This window comes from Herpailurus yagouaroundi, unplaced genomic scaffold (assembly GCF_014898765.1).
Source record: "Herpailurus yagouaroundi ecotype Mexico unplaced genomic scaffold, PumYag 67793, whole genome shotgun sequence".
Classification (NCBI taxonomy): domain Eukaryota; kingdom Metazoa; phylum Chordata; class Mammalia; order Carnivora; family Felidae; genus Herpailurus; species Herpailurus yagouaroundi.
This window is the reverse complement of record NW_024420586.1, coordinates 8,920,567-8,934,854: the sequence shown is the minus strand read 5'-3', so window position 1 is coordinate 8,934,854 and position 14,288 is coordinate 8,920,567. Positions and strand designations below refer to the sequence as shown.

At 44.1% G+C, this 14,288-nt stretch overlaps 1 protein-coding gene across 7 annotated transcripts in view; it reads right to left on the bottom strand.

The window, feature by feature from the left end:
• Positions 1 to 14,288, bottom strand: part of GK (glycerol kinase) — a 79,160-nt gene that overhangs the window by 37,741 nt on the left and 27,131 nt on the right. For 5 of the 7 annotated variants that reach the window (XM_040468932.1, XM_040468931.1, XM_040468937.1 and 2 more), the window contains exons 5-7: positions 7,883 to 7,966; positions 3,870 to 3,946; positions 1,790 to 1,927 (exon numbers count right to left, since the gene is read on the bottom strand). In XM_040468932.1, coding sequence (XP_040324866.1) covers positions 1,790 to 1,927; positions 3,870 to 3,946; positions 7,883 to 7,966 — 299 coding nt within the window. The remainder of the gene's footprint in view (positions 1 to 1,789; positions 1,928 to 3,869; positions 3,947 to 7,882; positions 7,967 to 14,288) is intronic. The other 2 variants (XM_040468934.1, XM_040468938.1) reach the window with 1 other exon arrangement.

Sequence of the window (14,288 nt, the reverse complement as noted above, 5' to 3'; positions counted from 1 at the left end):
TGCAAAACGCAGTCTTCTCAGATTTGGCAAAGTGAACTATATTGACACGTCTGCCTCTTCAGGATCTTCCAGAACTCTGTGTTGCTCTTTCTTTGTTTTTGTTTTTTGAGAATAACAATTCTCATTGGGCTGCACCGACCCAAGCATATATCCCAAAAGCAGAGGTTTAAATTCCCTAGTGTTAATATCCTCAGAGAGGAGCTGAAAGGATTGCCGCTTTCTTTCGTGTGCGAGCGGTTAAGAGGGGAGGCGGGAACTGAAGCAGAGAAAAGGCATCTCGGCATCCCGTGAGCAGGTCCCCCTCGACCCACAGCAAGACGCGCTCCCTTGTCTCCTGCAGCTCACAGTTGCCACAGCCTGCCTCACTCTGGTTCCAGGCAACTGATCGTCAGAACTACGTCAACTGTGACAGGCGTGAAAATGGTGGGCCATGAGAGCGCCACCCACGGCCGGCCGTGGCCAAGCAGAGAAGGCGCTGCTTCCTGGTACTGGTTCTGGAACATCTGCTCAGTGGGTGCGGTAAATGAGAACAGGGACAATATTCTCGCGACGCTCTCTTGAACGTTGAAAAAGATAACCATACACTTACTGAAGTAATTACAGATGAAAGTGTGTGGGGGGGATTTGCTTTAAAATGATCCGTGGGGCTGGGGCGCCTGGGTGGCGCAGTCGGTTAAGCGTCCGACTTCAGCTCAGGTCACGATCTCGCGATCCGTGAGTTCGAGCCCCGCGTGGGGCTCTGGGCTGACGGCTCGGAGCCTGGAGCCTGCTTCTGATTCTGTGTCTCCCTCTCTCTGCCCCTCCCCCGTTCATGCTCTGTCTCTCTCTGTCTCAAAAATAAATAAACGTTAAAAAAAATAAAAAAAATAAAATAAAATGATCCGTGGGGAGCTAGAGTATGTGAGTATAGTTGAAACAAGATTGGCCAGAGTTGACTGATGTAGCTGGCCCACTGATGTAGAGGTTCATCACGCTATTTCCCTCAACCTTGGGGTATATTTGAAAACGCCCACGATAAAAATGACAGAGAACGAAAGAGAGAAAGGGAGAGAGAACATGTACTTTTAAGATAAATCTGGGAAATGTCTAAAATGTTAGTTTCTACTCATCCGTGTTCGGCTTAGGCCAAAAGATTAGACAGTGAAATTTCCACCATGAGTTTTTATATTCTGGCTTAAATAAGAGACAGCTGTGTAATACTGAAAGCAAATGATAAAAGTCACATAGATGTTTATCATGTGAAATAGTTGTTGCATTTAAGAATGACCGGTGGAGGGGCACCTGGGTGGCTCAGCGGGTTGAGTATCTGACTCTCGATACTCTGCTCAGATCGTGATCTCACGGTTGGGGCATCGAGCCCTGTGTCGGGCTCCATGCCGAGCATGAGGCCTGCTTGAGATTCTCCCTCTCTCTCCCTCTGTCCCTCCCTCACTCATGTGAGTGCAAACGTGTACACCCTCTCTCTCTCTCTAAAATAAAAAAAAGAAATGACCAGTGGAAAAGAATATATGATAGGCAAGAGAAAAAGACTACCTTAATTACTAATTACTAATTACCTAAATTACTTATTCATAAGAGAATAGACATGACACATGGTTTTGGCGATCATCCTCCATTTTTACGGAAATAAAGCAAGAAAAACTAAGGAGGAAGTAAGGAAAAATGCCTCTTAAATGGAGGCTGAAATGTTAATTTTGCCAACTAAAATGTTTGAACTCTTAATAGAAAACAGGTGGTCTAAAAAATTTCTGAAAAGCTTTCTCCATGCATACGTTATATTTAAACATACCCAAATAAGCCATGAATCAATGGTCCCAAAAAGAGCTCTATCCTCTTCAACAGCCTTTTGAACTTTTCTCACATTGTCAAGGAGCCAACGAAGTTTCACGGCACTGAAGTAAGTGCTAAGTGGAAGGCCTGTCTTGGACTAAAAACAGTTATGAAGTTCAGCCAGCAAAGTGAATTCCTAACAGTTTAAAATAAAGCACCAACCCCCCCAAACGCAACAAATCCCAAAACATTCAATGGCGCTAAAGCCAAGCCCCCTGGTATTGTGGATAAAAATACTTTTCCTATCTTGTGGCACAGGAAGGCGTGTTCACGAACAAAGATCAGTGTGATGTGTTTGCAGTTCAAAGAGCATCCACGTTGCAAGGTAAAGAGAAAATTAAATGACACAGTACCCTGGGATCTAGAGCGTGAACACGTAGATGTTAGCTTTTGTGATGACTAGTACATGCAGAACCTAGTCCAAAACTCTGCTTTTCATTTTGTATTTCCTAAAAGTGATAGTTTAAACTATTAAAAATCAGGGAGTACATCAAATCATAGACTAACAACCACACCAGAGAATTTTGTTTCAAAATGTGGACGACTTAACAGCAATAGACTTATGTGTGTAAAAACTATGTCATAAACAAGTATATATATTTACACACATACATATTCAAATACCATAACATAAAGTAAGTGGAGAATAAAGTCGAGCTCAAGGACATGCCAGAGGAAAGCAACACTGAGTTGTTCTATAGAAGAAAAGAGTTGCCTCAACTCAGCAAGGACATGGAGCAAAGAGACGGTGGACCGACTAAAGGGTAAAGGGTCAGTATTCCTTTAGAATGGATCAGTCCAACTCCTACTTTTGTTAGTATATTAAATACTAGGTTTATTTATAAAGGCTAAATGAAAGTGGTAAAGAAGATACATACATCAAAATAATGCAACTATCTTTCCCCTCCCCTAATCTTTGGTCTCCTCATTGATCACCTAACTACAGAAAATTCAAACCAAACCATTTAATACTTTAATGCACCCTGTAAGTTAAGACTCTCAACTCATGGTTTTCTAGCTTTCCTAGAAAAAATAAATCAATGCTCAAAAATAATGAAAGGAAATAATTTATGGGATCATTTCTCTTTGAAGGACCAAGGATCATCCCACAGAGCCAACAGTGAGGTAGTCCGTAATATTTCATTGTTATGACTTGGGTAGAGAGTGTAAAAGCGGCCTACAATGGCACCGAAGAGAAAAACATGCATCCCTTGAAGCAAAGTAACTGGAGGTGGGGATGAGGGTTGGGCAGGGTGACAAAGAGGAACAGAATAGGAAGTGGGTGAGGGTATATTCAGGACTAGCCTGAAGTTATTCGGGCGGGTGAGGGTAGGGAATGGTCTGTTCAATTGCTACAGTTAATGGGATCTGAACGCTAGTTTCAGAACCAAGAACCACTGCCCTAAGGGTCCTGCTGACAAATAAATATCAAGGGGATAAACAAACACCCCAGAACTTCCTTTGGATGCTAGGAGAAGTTGGCCTTGACCTTGCTAAGAAAAATACCTTGCCAGTTTCAAAAAAATTCTCTCTCCCTTCATTTATCTGAAGAGAGCTCTACACATGGACTGAAATATAGGCAATTTTTATAAGCTTCCTTCATATGAATAAAGTGGAAGAGGAGTTCGGGAGGAGTTGGAGTGACTTTTACTTTGTCCCTCTGAATCCAGATGCCTAAAAACTCCAAAGCATCCAGAACTTTCTTTGACAGATAGTAGAAACCAAGAAGGACAGATTTTGAAAGCATGGTTGAATTATAGGAAGCACGCCCTGGGAAGCATGGCTTAAGCCACTGGGACACTTTATAATCCCCTTCAGCCTATCGACCTTGGAATATGAATCCTCAAATCCACCACAGGGCAAGAAGACAGAAAGGTAAATACTTGAGTTACCCTCAATTATGTGCGGATAGCCTATAAAATGTATCCAATAATTACTGTGCGATAGGATATAGGGCCCGAATAGTCTTTCAGGTGAAATCTCTAAACCCTTTTTTTAAACAAGCATTCTTATAGTATACTTTTGAAGACATCTCTTACCTTGACAAAGTTATTATTTCCTGGAATTCTTTTACTAAGATTCTCAACGGTAGACTGGGTTCTTAGATCAAGCCACACTATAGACCAAAATATAATAATATATATGAAAAACTTCATTTAAAAAATCAGATCTTAATGAAATCACTGTCAAGGATAGGAGATCGATTAGTTTCCATAAGCAATTAAAATGCTAGAGCTTTCAAGAGAAATTAGAAAATTAGAAATGAATGGGCATATTGTTAGAAAAAAGAATAAATTTATGAGGAAGAACTGAAAGGTTTTATGCAAAATTACAGACCAAGTTAGAAAAATACAAACCTTAGGGCCCTTATTTTGTATCCTTTTTATAGGAAAAAAAAAAAAAACCCACAAGGAAGAAATGTTTTGGATAGGCATTTTCTAAGAACGCAGGAGTACGGAGAAAATCTTAATGCTCGTCAGGCTAGTTGCCAGGGCAGAATTCACAGCTCAGGATCACCGTGCTGTGTACAAAACGGGTATCTTAGAAAACCTGGGAGCGATCTGTGACAGAGCAGAGCACCCGGTACCACTTACTGGAGGAAGAAGTAAGATTCAGTCTCTCACGTATGAATTGCTTATTTACATCAAACTCTTCCATTTCAAAAGTAGGCTACAGGCCAGAATCATTACAAGAACCGTTTAAAGGTCACCATTCTTGCTCCGTGCTAGACTGTAAAAAAATCTATTTTAAGAGCGCAACATCGTTTATAGTAAGCAACTATCGTCCCCTTTCTGACCGTCTAGGAGAAGACATTTCTGTTCTGCTTCACGACAGAAGGCCTGAGAAAGAGAAGGTATCGGGTAGTGCATAAAGCCACGATGAAGGGGAACCAACGGGACCGCAGAGTTTTGTTTGTCAGATTTAAGTTTTGTACTTAAACTTCTCGCACTTTTAATCTGTTAGTGGTCACGTGGTATTTTCAGGCACCGACTATGCTCAGGTGCCTCCTGAAAAGACTCAGGCCTGTGGTTTATTTAAAGGGCACACAGGCTTGCCCACCACACACGTGGATGTTGGCCACTCGACGCACAGTCTGGTGCACCCTGAACTAGCCGATTCCTCTCTCTGTGTTTAAAAACCAGCTGTTGTTTTGTTTTTTCATAAAAAATAAAACTAAAAAAATAAAAAAACCCGTTCTTTTCTGTAGTGAATTTTAATCCGTTCTTTCTGATCCCTTAAATTGTCACTTCCCTCATGGAGGGCCATCTGCGCTTGATTTTGACCGGTGGCTACCTCGGGACAGCAGACTGGTCTCTACGGGTGTGAAAAGCAGCAAGCACAGGCTGGTCACCACCGAGGAAACAGGAGGCAGAGAGGAAGACCGGGGGTTCCGAGGCCTAGAGGGCACGTGTTGCACCTCTGCCCACCACGCATCCCTCTCGCTCCCGAGCGCAGGATCTCAAACTCTGTGAAGCAACTCGTCCCTCCCTCATCCTGAGCCGAGCGGTCGGCCTGCGATGCGACCCTCCTCCCAGCTCCAGCATCGCGTCCGCATCCCAGGGACTGGCTCAGCGGAGCGCGTGTGGTCTCATCAGCCCAACGGAGATCCGTGCTCAGTCTGCCGGACTCGCTCCTCCGCAGCTCTCCTCGGCAGTGTGGCCGGGCCTTCTTGGCCCGGCCCCAAGAAGAGAGAGCCGCATCGGCCGCATCTGGAGCCATCCCAAGAAAAGACAGACTCGTGGGGCATCCAGGTCATAATGTCCGAGTCTAGAATCAAACAGCACCTGAACTAAGCGACTCTTGCGCTGCTGGTTCCATGAACAAAAACATTCTTGGTTGTTTTTTTTTTTTAAACTTGATTTAGTTCAGGTAGAGTCTTCCGTTACTTGCACTGTGATTGATGTAAGCCATTAGCAGCAGCCGCCGCGTGGACTTGGCGAGAACTGCCATGCCCAGGGAACCGAGGCAGTCCACTTTTCAGAGGGGCAGTGTTGCAGGGCTCTGACAAAAGCGGACCTTCCTCATAGGCAAGCAACCCCAGGAGGTATTAACAGGAGTAACGGGGAAAAGGAGAGGAATGCAAGAGAGGGGTTTTGAGTCTGTGAATTAACAAACACATCTCAATTTTCAGTGTTTCAAGCTCCAGTGGGCCGGGGGTTTTCAATCACTTGAGTGTGTTTCAACTACCTACTTTTAAAAAAATGAAACAGGGTGGATTAGAATGGAAACTAACAGAGTTCACGGAACTCAGTAAGGTAAGTATTGTGAAACTTCTGTTTTAGTTATGGGAGTTTGATGAGTCACGGTGTAAAATGTATTTCTTATCAAGGGACATGAACAAAGGACAGGAAAGTCATTGTTCTAGGCTGTTGTTGAATGACTCAGAGCCTCCTAGATGAGTGCTTTTCTGTGTTTTAATGCAAATAATCATTAGGGAAGTTAAAGATGGACCCCATTCCCAGAAATTCTAGGATAGTAGATCCAGGGAGGGATCCCAGAAATGTGCCTTTTACATAGGTGCCCCCTTCCAACCCCCGCTCCTTTAAGAAACACTGCTAGACTCCACAGCAGTGGTTCTTACCCAGAGAGCACATGAGAACCACCTGAAAAAATCTGAAATTACACATTCCAAGCCCTACCTTGCAGGATTCTGGTTCCCGGTGTACGCAAGGAAGGCCTGACTCTTTGTACTTTTGTTATAAACATCCCAAGTTATTCAGTATTATACTAGAACTTGAGAGCCTCTTTTTTAGGGCCTGGTCTTTAGGATATGGAACTTGTCCCAATTATTTCTTTAAAAACAAAACGACAGAGGGGCGCCTGGGTGGCTCAGTCGGTTAAGCGTCCGACTTCGGCTCAGGTCGTGGTTTCGTGGTTTGTGAGTTCGAGCCCCGCATTGGGCTCTGTGCTGACAGCTCAGAGCCTGGATCCTGCTTCAGATTCTGTGTCTCATTCTGTCTCTGCTCCTCCCCCACTTGTGCTGTCTCTGTCTCTTAAAAAATAAACGTAGGGGCGCCTGGGTGGCGCAGTCGGTTAAGCGTCCAACTTCAGCCAGGTCACGATCTCGCGGTCCGGGAGTTCGAGCCCCGCGTCGGGCTCTGGGCTGATGGCTCAGAGCCTGGAGCCTGTTTCCGATTCTGTGTCTCCCTCTCTCTCTGCCCCTCCCCCGTTCATGCTCTGTCTCTCTCTGTTCCAAAAATAAATAAATGTTGAAAAAAAAAAATTAAAAAAAAAAATTAAAAAATTAAAAAAAAAATAAATGTAAAAAAAAAAATTAAAGAAACAAAAACAAAAACACAACGACAGGTAAACTCATGCCCAGGTGTCTTCTCTGAGTCCCAGTGGCTCTGTGACTCTATTGCTCCTTGACAACGACCACTTAAGTAACTGGGGCACTTTACTCCTCACTTGAGACCTTGCGAGTATCCAGAATGGAATGCACAGAATCAAACTCTCACCAAAAAGAGTCAAAACACTGGATGTCAAATCAGGAGACCAAAGTTGTTTGTGTTCTGACTTTGCCACCAATAAGCTACGTGACTCAAGCAAGTCATTTTACCCTTTGTGGCCTTGATTTCCTGAGTATAAAACGAGGCAGTCAGACTAGATGGTCTCTGCAGTCTCTCTGCTGCCATTATTCCATGATCACAGAAGGCTGGCAGGTTCACTTTGTTTTCATAGCCCAAGAGTTTAAGGTAATTAGAATACATGGAATGAATTAGTACAACTGCCAAAGAGAAAAATGTCAGTGGTTGATACACTACCAAACAATTCACAAATGCTAAAAATTAATTGAATTAAGAACAAAAAAAAAATTAGAAAACTCATTAAAGAAGCTAAGGTGGCAGAATTAGATTGGCAGCATAAGAGACCAAAAGCCAAAGAGAAGGCCCCAAGCTGGAGGACTAAGCCCCTTGTGGAGGTAATTTCTGAGAACAATCAAAGGTGCCAGATCCATATCCGGCAGCGGTGGTCAATTTCAGTGGTCAATTTCCCCCGTCACGTCTGAGTCGGAAGGCTGGGAAGGGAGCAGGAGCCAGAACAGCAATACCTGAGGAAGCGCCAGCAGCTGGAACTGAAGAGCCAGAGGGGACAACGGCAACCGGATCGGAAGGGCCAGGAGAAACTGGAGCGGCTGGAGCATTAGGAGAAATAATGGCAGTTCATGCTAGAGGTGGCCAGATTCAAGGTCTGTGTTCTCTTGCTGACCGCTTAGGAAACGGTAGATCACTTGGGCAAGTTCATCAGAACGAACACTTTGTACACATTTGAGCGTAGAAAAGGAAAAGGAAGAGACATGGAGTAGAAGGGAAACAAAGGCAGTCTGGTCAGCGTCTCTGGTTCGGTGGACCCCGTCCGTGTGGACAAAGACCAGGTAAACAGGTGCTTCTTGTTCAGGATGACTCTTCCCCACCTGGCCACCTATCTGTGTCCTAGTTAGAAAAGTGGCCCAGGCTGGTTACTGACTGTTCGCCCAACCAGTAAATTGAAAGGCTGTGCGATGTAGTGAGTGAGCATCCCTTACAAAGGAAGGCTAAGGAGCGAGCCACGGTCACTGTTGGGGCGATCCACGGGAAGACATGAAAAGGCTGCTTTGGGAAGTCATGGCCCCAAGAAAGCACTTCCCCGGGAGGCTGGCAGGAGGGGAAGCCCACCACCACAAACGGGAGAAGCGTTGTCTGGAGGGCACAGGGAATGGCTAAGTTCCAAAGTGATTTGGAAAAAAATAAGAAGGAAAACAGACGCTCGGGAGTCCCAAACACTAGATAGCCTGCTTCTATAAGGTATGTCCCTTATTTAGACCAAGGAAATCTGGTTCAGATGGTTCAAATCATCAAATGGACAAGTAAAAAAAATCCAGTTTGGATGACGTGATAATCTTTCATTTGTACTAAATAGAGTCGCATCCACTAGCTGTCTGTTAGACTTAGTCAGGTCTGAACAACATAGTTCGCACAGTGAAGAGAGATGCGGTTGCCTCACTGCCCACGGACCGGGGTTGGTTAGGCGACGCAGTAACAGTCCAGAGGAAGAGACGACATTTAGAATATTTAGAAAGGTGCATCAGTTTGGGTTTGTCATAATGATAGAAGGGAAAAGGACCTCAGAAAAAATTTCAAAATTAACTAGAAGCAATCTGAATTATTTTCAGTTGACCAGAAGCCGAGGCGCGCAACACGTCTCTGAGCGCGGGTTTGCTACGAGCACGCGAGGAGCTGCAGGCCGGCCGAGGAGGGAGGTGAAGTCGGGGCTCCGGGTTACGGAGCAAGGGCTTCTGGCAGTTCCGCTGGCCAAAAGTTATCAATTCAGCGGAGCAAGAGGTCACTTGCAAAGGAGAAGAGACCGTAATCGATGACTGTCCTTCCCCTGATCACATCTTCAGAAGTCACTGGGGCCAAAAGAAAAATGCAGAGTTGCGGGGGCGGGGGAGGCGGTGATTTAAAACGTGTAGGGGCGCCCGGGTGGCGCAGTCGGTTGAGCGTCCGACTTCAGCCAGGTCCCGATCTCGCGGTCCGTGAGTTCGAGCCCCGCGTCAGGCTCTGGGCTGATGGCTCGGAGCCTGGAGCCTGTTTCCGATTCTGTGTCTCCCTCTCTCTCTGCCCCTCCCCTGTTCATGCTCTGTCTCTCTCTGTCCCAAAAATAAATAAACGTTGAAAAAAAAAATTTAAAACGTGTATATGCCACAATGTGGGGAGCTGAACCTACTTCGGGTCTTAGGTGTATAAATGCCGGGACGCCAAGGACTGACACAAGCGTGTGTGATCCACGTAGGCTCTGCATGTCCCCTAAGAACACCTGTCAGGTATAAATCAATCATTCCATCTGGCATTCCTGGGTGAAAAAGACTATCAGTCAATTCCGAACAGTGGCCGTGGCTAACACTGAAGCCTTCTACTCTGTCAGGCACTATTGTAAGTACTCTACGTGTATTAGCTCATTGATCTTTGCCTCGTGCCTAGGAAGTCCACACTGTGAATTTCTCCAGTCTAACTGTCAAGGGAAGACACAGAATGGAGAGAAGTGGAAAAGCCAGGATCAGAACCCAGAATCTGAATGCAACATGAAACCCCTATGACACAGGTAAGCCAGGATGAATTTAAAGTCTTCAGTGGAATATAAACAGTAAAGATCAGAAATCTCCAAGTTGAAATCAAATTCAGTTTCTTTTTAAACTGGCCTGGAGTTGAAGACTTGAATAATTACAAAAACAGCCGTATTTTTTTTTTTTTTTACCCCAAATGGAGGAAATGGAAGGCATTCAAAAAACCCTGTAATAAAGGACTGGACATAAGGAGAAATGGAAGTAGATCTTGATAAAGCCGAATATTCTAGATTTGACAAAAGTAAAAAAAAAACTTCTCCCTTCCAAAGCAAAACAATAAAAATGAAACGAAACGAAAAAAGTATGTTTCCACGTTTTAGATAGTTGGCCATTTATGGTTTTCTTTCATGCTGATACTCTGAAACCGAATCCAGGTCCAGATGAGGTTAAAAAAAAAAAAAAAAAAAACAAGCTCAAGGTTCCTTCAGATCTCAACAGATAATTACACAAGTTTAATCATTGGCCCAGGGTTAACCAGTACATAAACATTAAAAAAGGCAAAGAGGATGACCAGTGTTTAAAAGTGCAACTCTCTGCAGAAAAGAGTTTATACGTCACAGGGAACTTTTTTTTAAAGGATCTCACTTGAAGTAATCTCTATAGCCAACATGGGCCTCAAGCACCCCTCGAACTCACAACCCCGAGATCCAGAGTCACATGCTCCACCAACTGAGCCAGCCAGGTGCCCCATAGGGAATTTTAATTTCTTTAAAATTTTTTTTTAACGTTTATTTATTTTTGAAACAGAGAGACACAGAGCATGAATGGGGAAGGGTCACAGAGAGAGGGAGACACAGAATCTGGAACAGTCTCCAGGCTCTGAGCTGTCAGCACAGAGCCCGATGCGGGGCTCGAACTCATGGACAGAGAGATCATGACCTGAGTTGAAGTCGGACGCTTAACCGACTGAGCCACCCAGGGGCCCCTTTTTTAATTTTTTTTTTAATTTTTTTTTTTTGCCCCATAGGGAATTTTAAATGCAACAACTTAGAAAAAGATGTTTGCACTAACATTTAAATAAGGAAAAAATGGATCGGAGACCAATAATGTTTGTCGGTGGTTTTCTCTAACATATAAAGATCTTAAATCAATGACTCTTGCCTCCCTGGATATTCGTCTTTAATATGAATGATATTTTGATATGAAACCATGAACGACAGAAAGCTACTGGAGCCCGGGTGGTATCGCAGCAGGCGGCGATCGTGAAATGTGCACACGGAAGATATGAAACACCCGGGATTCAAGCCTTTCCCCACGTGACACGCACACCGCTTCGGTGCTGGGGGTTTGGGTGCGTCATTGTAGTTGTGCTGGGCTTCACCTATGGTGTGTTTGTAACCCCCAACCTTTCTCGTCAGTAATACTCAGGAGACACCAAGGTGTGTGGACCCCTAGTAAAAGCTGGTTTGGGACGGGAAAGGTTTAGAAAAAGGGTGAGGCTTGGGGTGAAGGGAAGTCTTCGGAGAAGAATACCGATGAAGAGGACGCTAACGGGGCGAGAGAAAAGCACCGCCTGGGGTCAGGGACACATCAACTGCAACGTTTACCTCGCTCATCACAAAATTAACTCATCAACTCTCACACTATTTGCAACTTCTGAAACAGGCCACCTGTGCCTCAATGGACTGATTTAAACTTTCTTTCCGTGCTTGTATCTGTTATAAAATATGTCAGTAAACAAAGACACGTTTAAAAAAAGCCTTGCTCAGTGTTAAGTTTCTTCATCGAATGTGCTTCGGGTCCACTGATTGACCCTGAAATCCTCCTACCGGTCGCCGTTCTGGGGGCGACTGAGCTGACTGTGTATCAGGAGACCTCTAACCGTAAAAAAGGAGGCCACATAAAAAGCAATTTTTAAAAAAGGGAAGTGTAGACTGCTTCTCCCCTTTGCTAGTCTATAACAAATATTGCTCATCAGTTACATAACCGAGTTATGTAAGTAAAGCGAGAGATGAAGAGAAAGACAGGCCTAGAGCGACAGATTTACAAGAAAGGGACAAAGAGAGGGTGAGAGAGACTAAAACCCACAGACTGTGATATCCACAAAGACAAAGCTCAAGGACAAAGATCTGTGAAAATCTGATTCTGTTTCCACCAATCCCACCTTGTGTTTTCAGAGAAAGCTGCCGAAGGCTTAATACCATGTAAATATTCTCAGCTCAGATTTGCATGGAGACAGGAAACCTTGGCGTTTCCCTGGGTGACATAAAACTGGAGGCAGAACCTATATCCTTGTCATGACCGACTGGCTTCTCTTCCCAGCTCATGACTCCTTCTCTCTCCTCTGTCTCTATTCCCCTTCCTTCTTCTCACTACCGGGTATCGATCCCTAGGCTCCCGACTCACAAAGGCAAGCATGGTGTCTGCCTCCTGCCTGGCTTGTCACTGTCTGCGTAGGGGTCACCACAGAACCTACACACAGAAAGAAAGGCACTTAAACTCTTGTTGAAGGATGTACATTCATTCCTCCAGTGAAGTCATCCATAATAGACTGAGACTAGCACCTTTCTGGTACCAACTTTCAATCTCCATCTAACATCTGGACAATCTCTTTATAAAAGAGCCACAGACCTACTTGCCGAGGGATGAGCTTTGATTCCAAGTCCGGAACTCACGTTGCTCAAAGAAGCGAGCCATTTTTCTCCCAGGCTCACACCCCTTAAATACTAGTTTTCTTCTGTTCTCTCAGGCTAAAAATCTTGTAGCCCTGTCCCGCACCCCCCACCACCCCGCCTCATCTTTATGCTCTATCTGATTTACAAACCTACAGGTTGTGTCTTTCCTCGAAAAGGTCTCTTGGGTTTGCCTTCTCTCCACTATTCCCATTAACTGATGAGCAGTCTCAACCCCTTTGCTAGATTTTACTGTGGAGAAACGAAATCTTGTCCTTTCTAATATTTTTTTTTTAAGTTTATTTATTTATTTTGAGACAGAGACCACACGAGCGGAGGAGGGGCAGAGAGAGAGGGAGAGAGAGAGAGAATCTCAAGTGGGCTCCGCACTGTCAACACAGACCCCGATGGGGGGCTTGAACTCACGAACTGTGAGATCATGACCCGGGCCAAAGTCAAAAAGACACTCAACTGACTGAGCCATCCAGGTGCCCTGAATCTTGTTCTTTGGAATATACTTACATATTTGGATTTAAATGCTTTCTATTTGTCCTTCCTTCCCATTTCACATTCCTTTTTCTTTCCTTTCTTGCCTTTTTCAAAAAAAAAAAATCATTTAATTTTCCCCCTTTATAAGCTGGTTAATTATACATCATTTTACTCTCATTGCTTACCCTAGAGATTATTAAAACATGTATCCTTGACAATACAAGGACCTCAAAACAGTTGAAACTCATCTACCCCCAATTCCTTTCATGTACAACTGTTGCCATGTATTTTAATTCTTAATACATTTTGAACATCATAATGTTAGTGTTTTATGCAGTCAAAATTCATTCAGACTGACCTACATATTTACCCTTTCTAGGACTTTGCATTGCCAACTTTCCGCGTGAGAACATTTTCCTTCTATGTGAAAAACAGCGCTCACTTTTTCTTTCAGTGGGGGTTTGCTTGTAATGATTTCTATCAGTGTTTGCTTGTCTTTGCTGGTATGTTTCACTTTAATTACTTAAGACAATTTTCACTGGGTATAGAAACGTCGGTGGAAGTTCCAGTTTTATTTGAGCACTTTAGAGACTTCATTCTTTTGTATTCTTACTTTTTTTCCATCGAGAAATTAACTGAAAGTCAATGTGACGCTCTCTCTTTGTTAAAGATTTATTTTGAGTAATCTCTATGCCCTACGTGGGGCTCAAACCCCACGACCCCAAGATCAAGGGTCGCATGCTCCACTGACCAAGCCAGCCAGAAGCCCCTGCAAGTCAGGGTGGCCCTCTTGAAGGTCAAAGCTTTCGGCTACTTAAAAATTTTTACTTTTTGGGGCGCCTGGGTGGCTCAGTCGGTTGAGCGTCCGACTTCAGCTCGGGTCATGATCTCACAGTCTGTGGGCTCAAGCCCCGCGTCGGGCTCTGCGCTGACAGCTCAGAGCCTGGAGACTGTTTCAGATTCTGTGTCTCCCTCTCTCTCTGATCCTCCCCCACTCATGCTCTGTCTCTCTCTGTCTCAAAAATAAATAAAACGTTAAAAAAAATTAAAAAAAATTTTTTTTTTACTTTTTATCTTCAGGTCTCCGCATATGTTTACATATGGCTTTCTGTGTATTTATCATGCCTGGGAATCACAGTGCTTCCTGAATCTGAAAAACATTATCATTTCTTTTTTCTCCTGGGACTCCAGTTACAAATATGTTAGACCTCCTCACCTTACTCCATCTTTCTCCTGGAGTCTTTTCTATATTT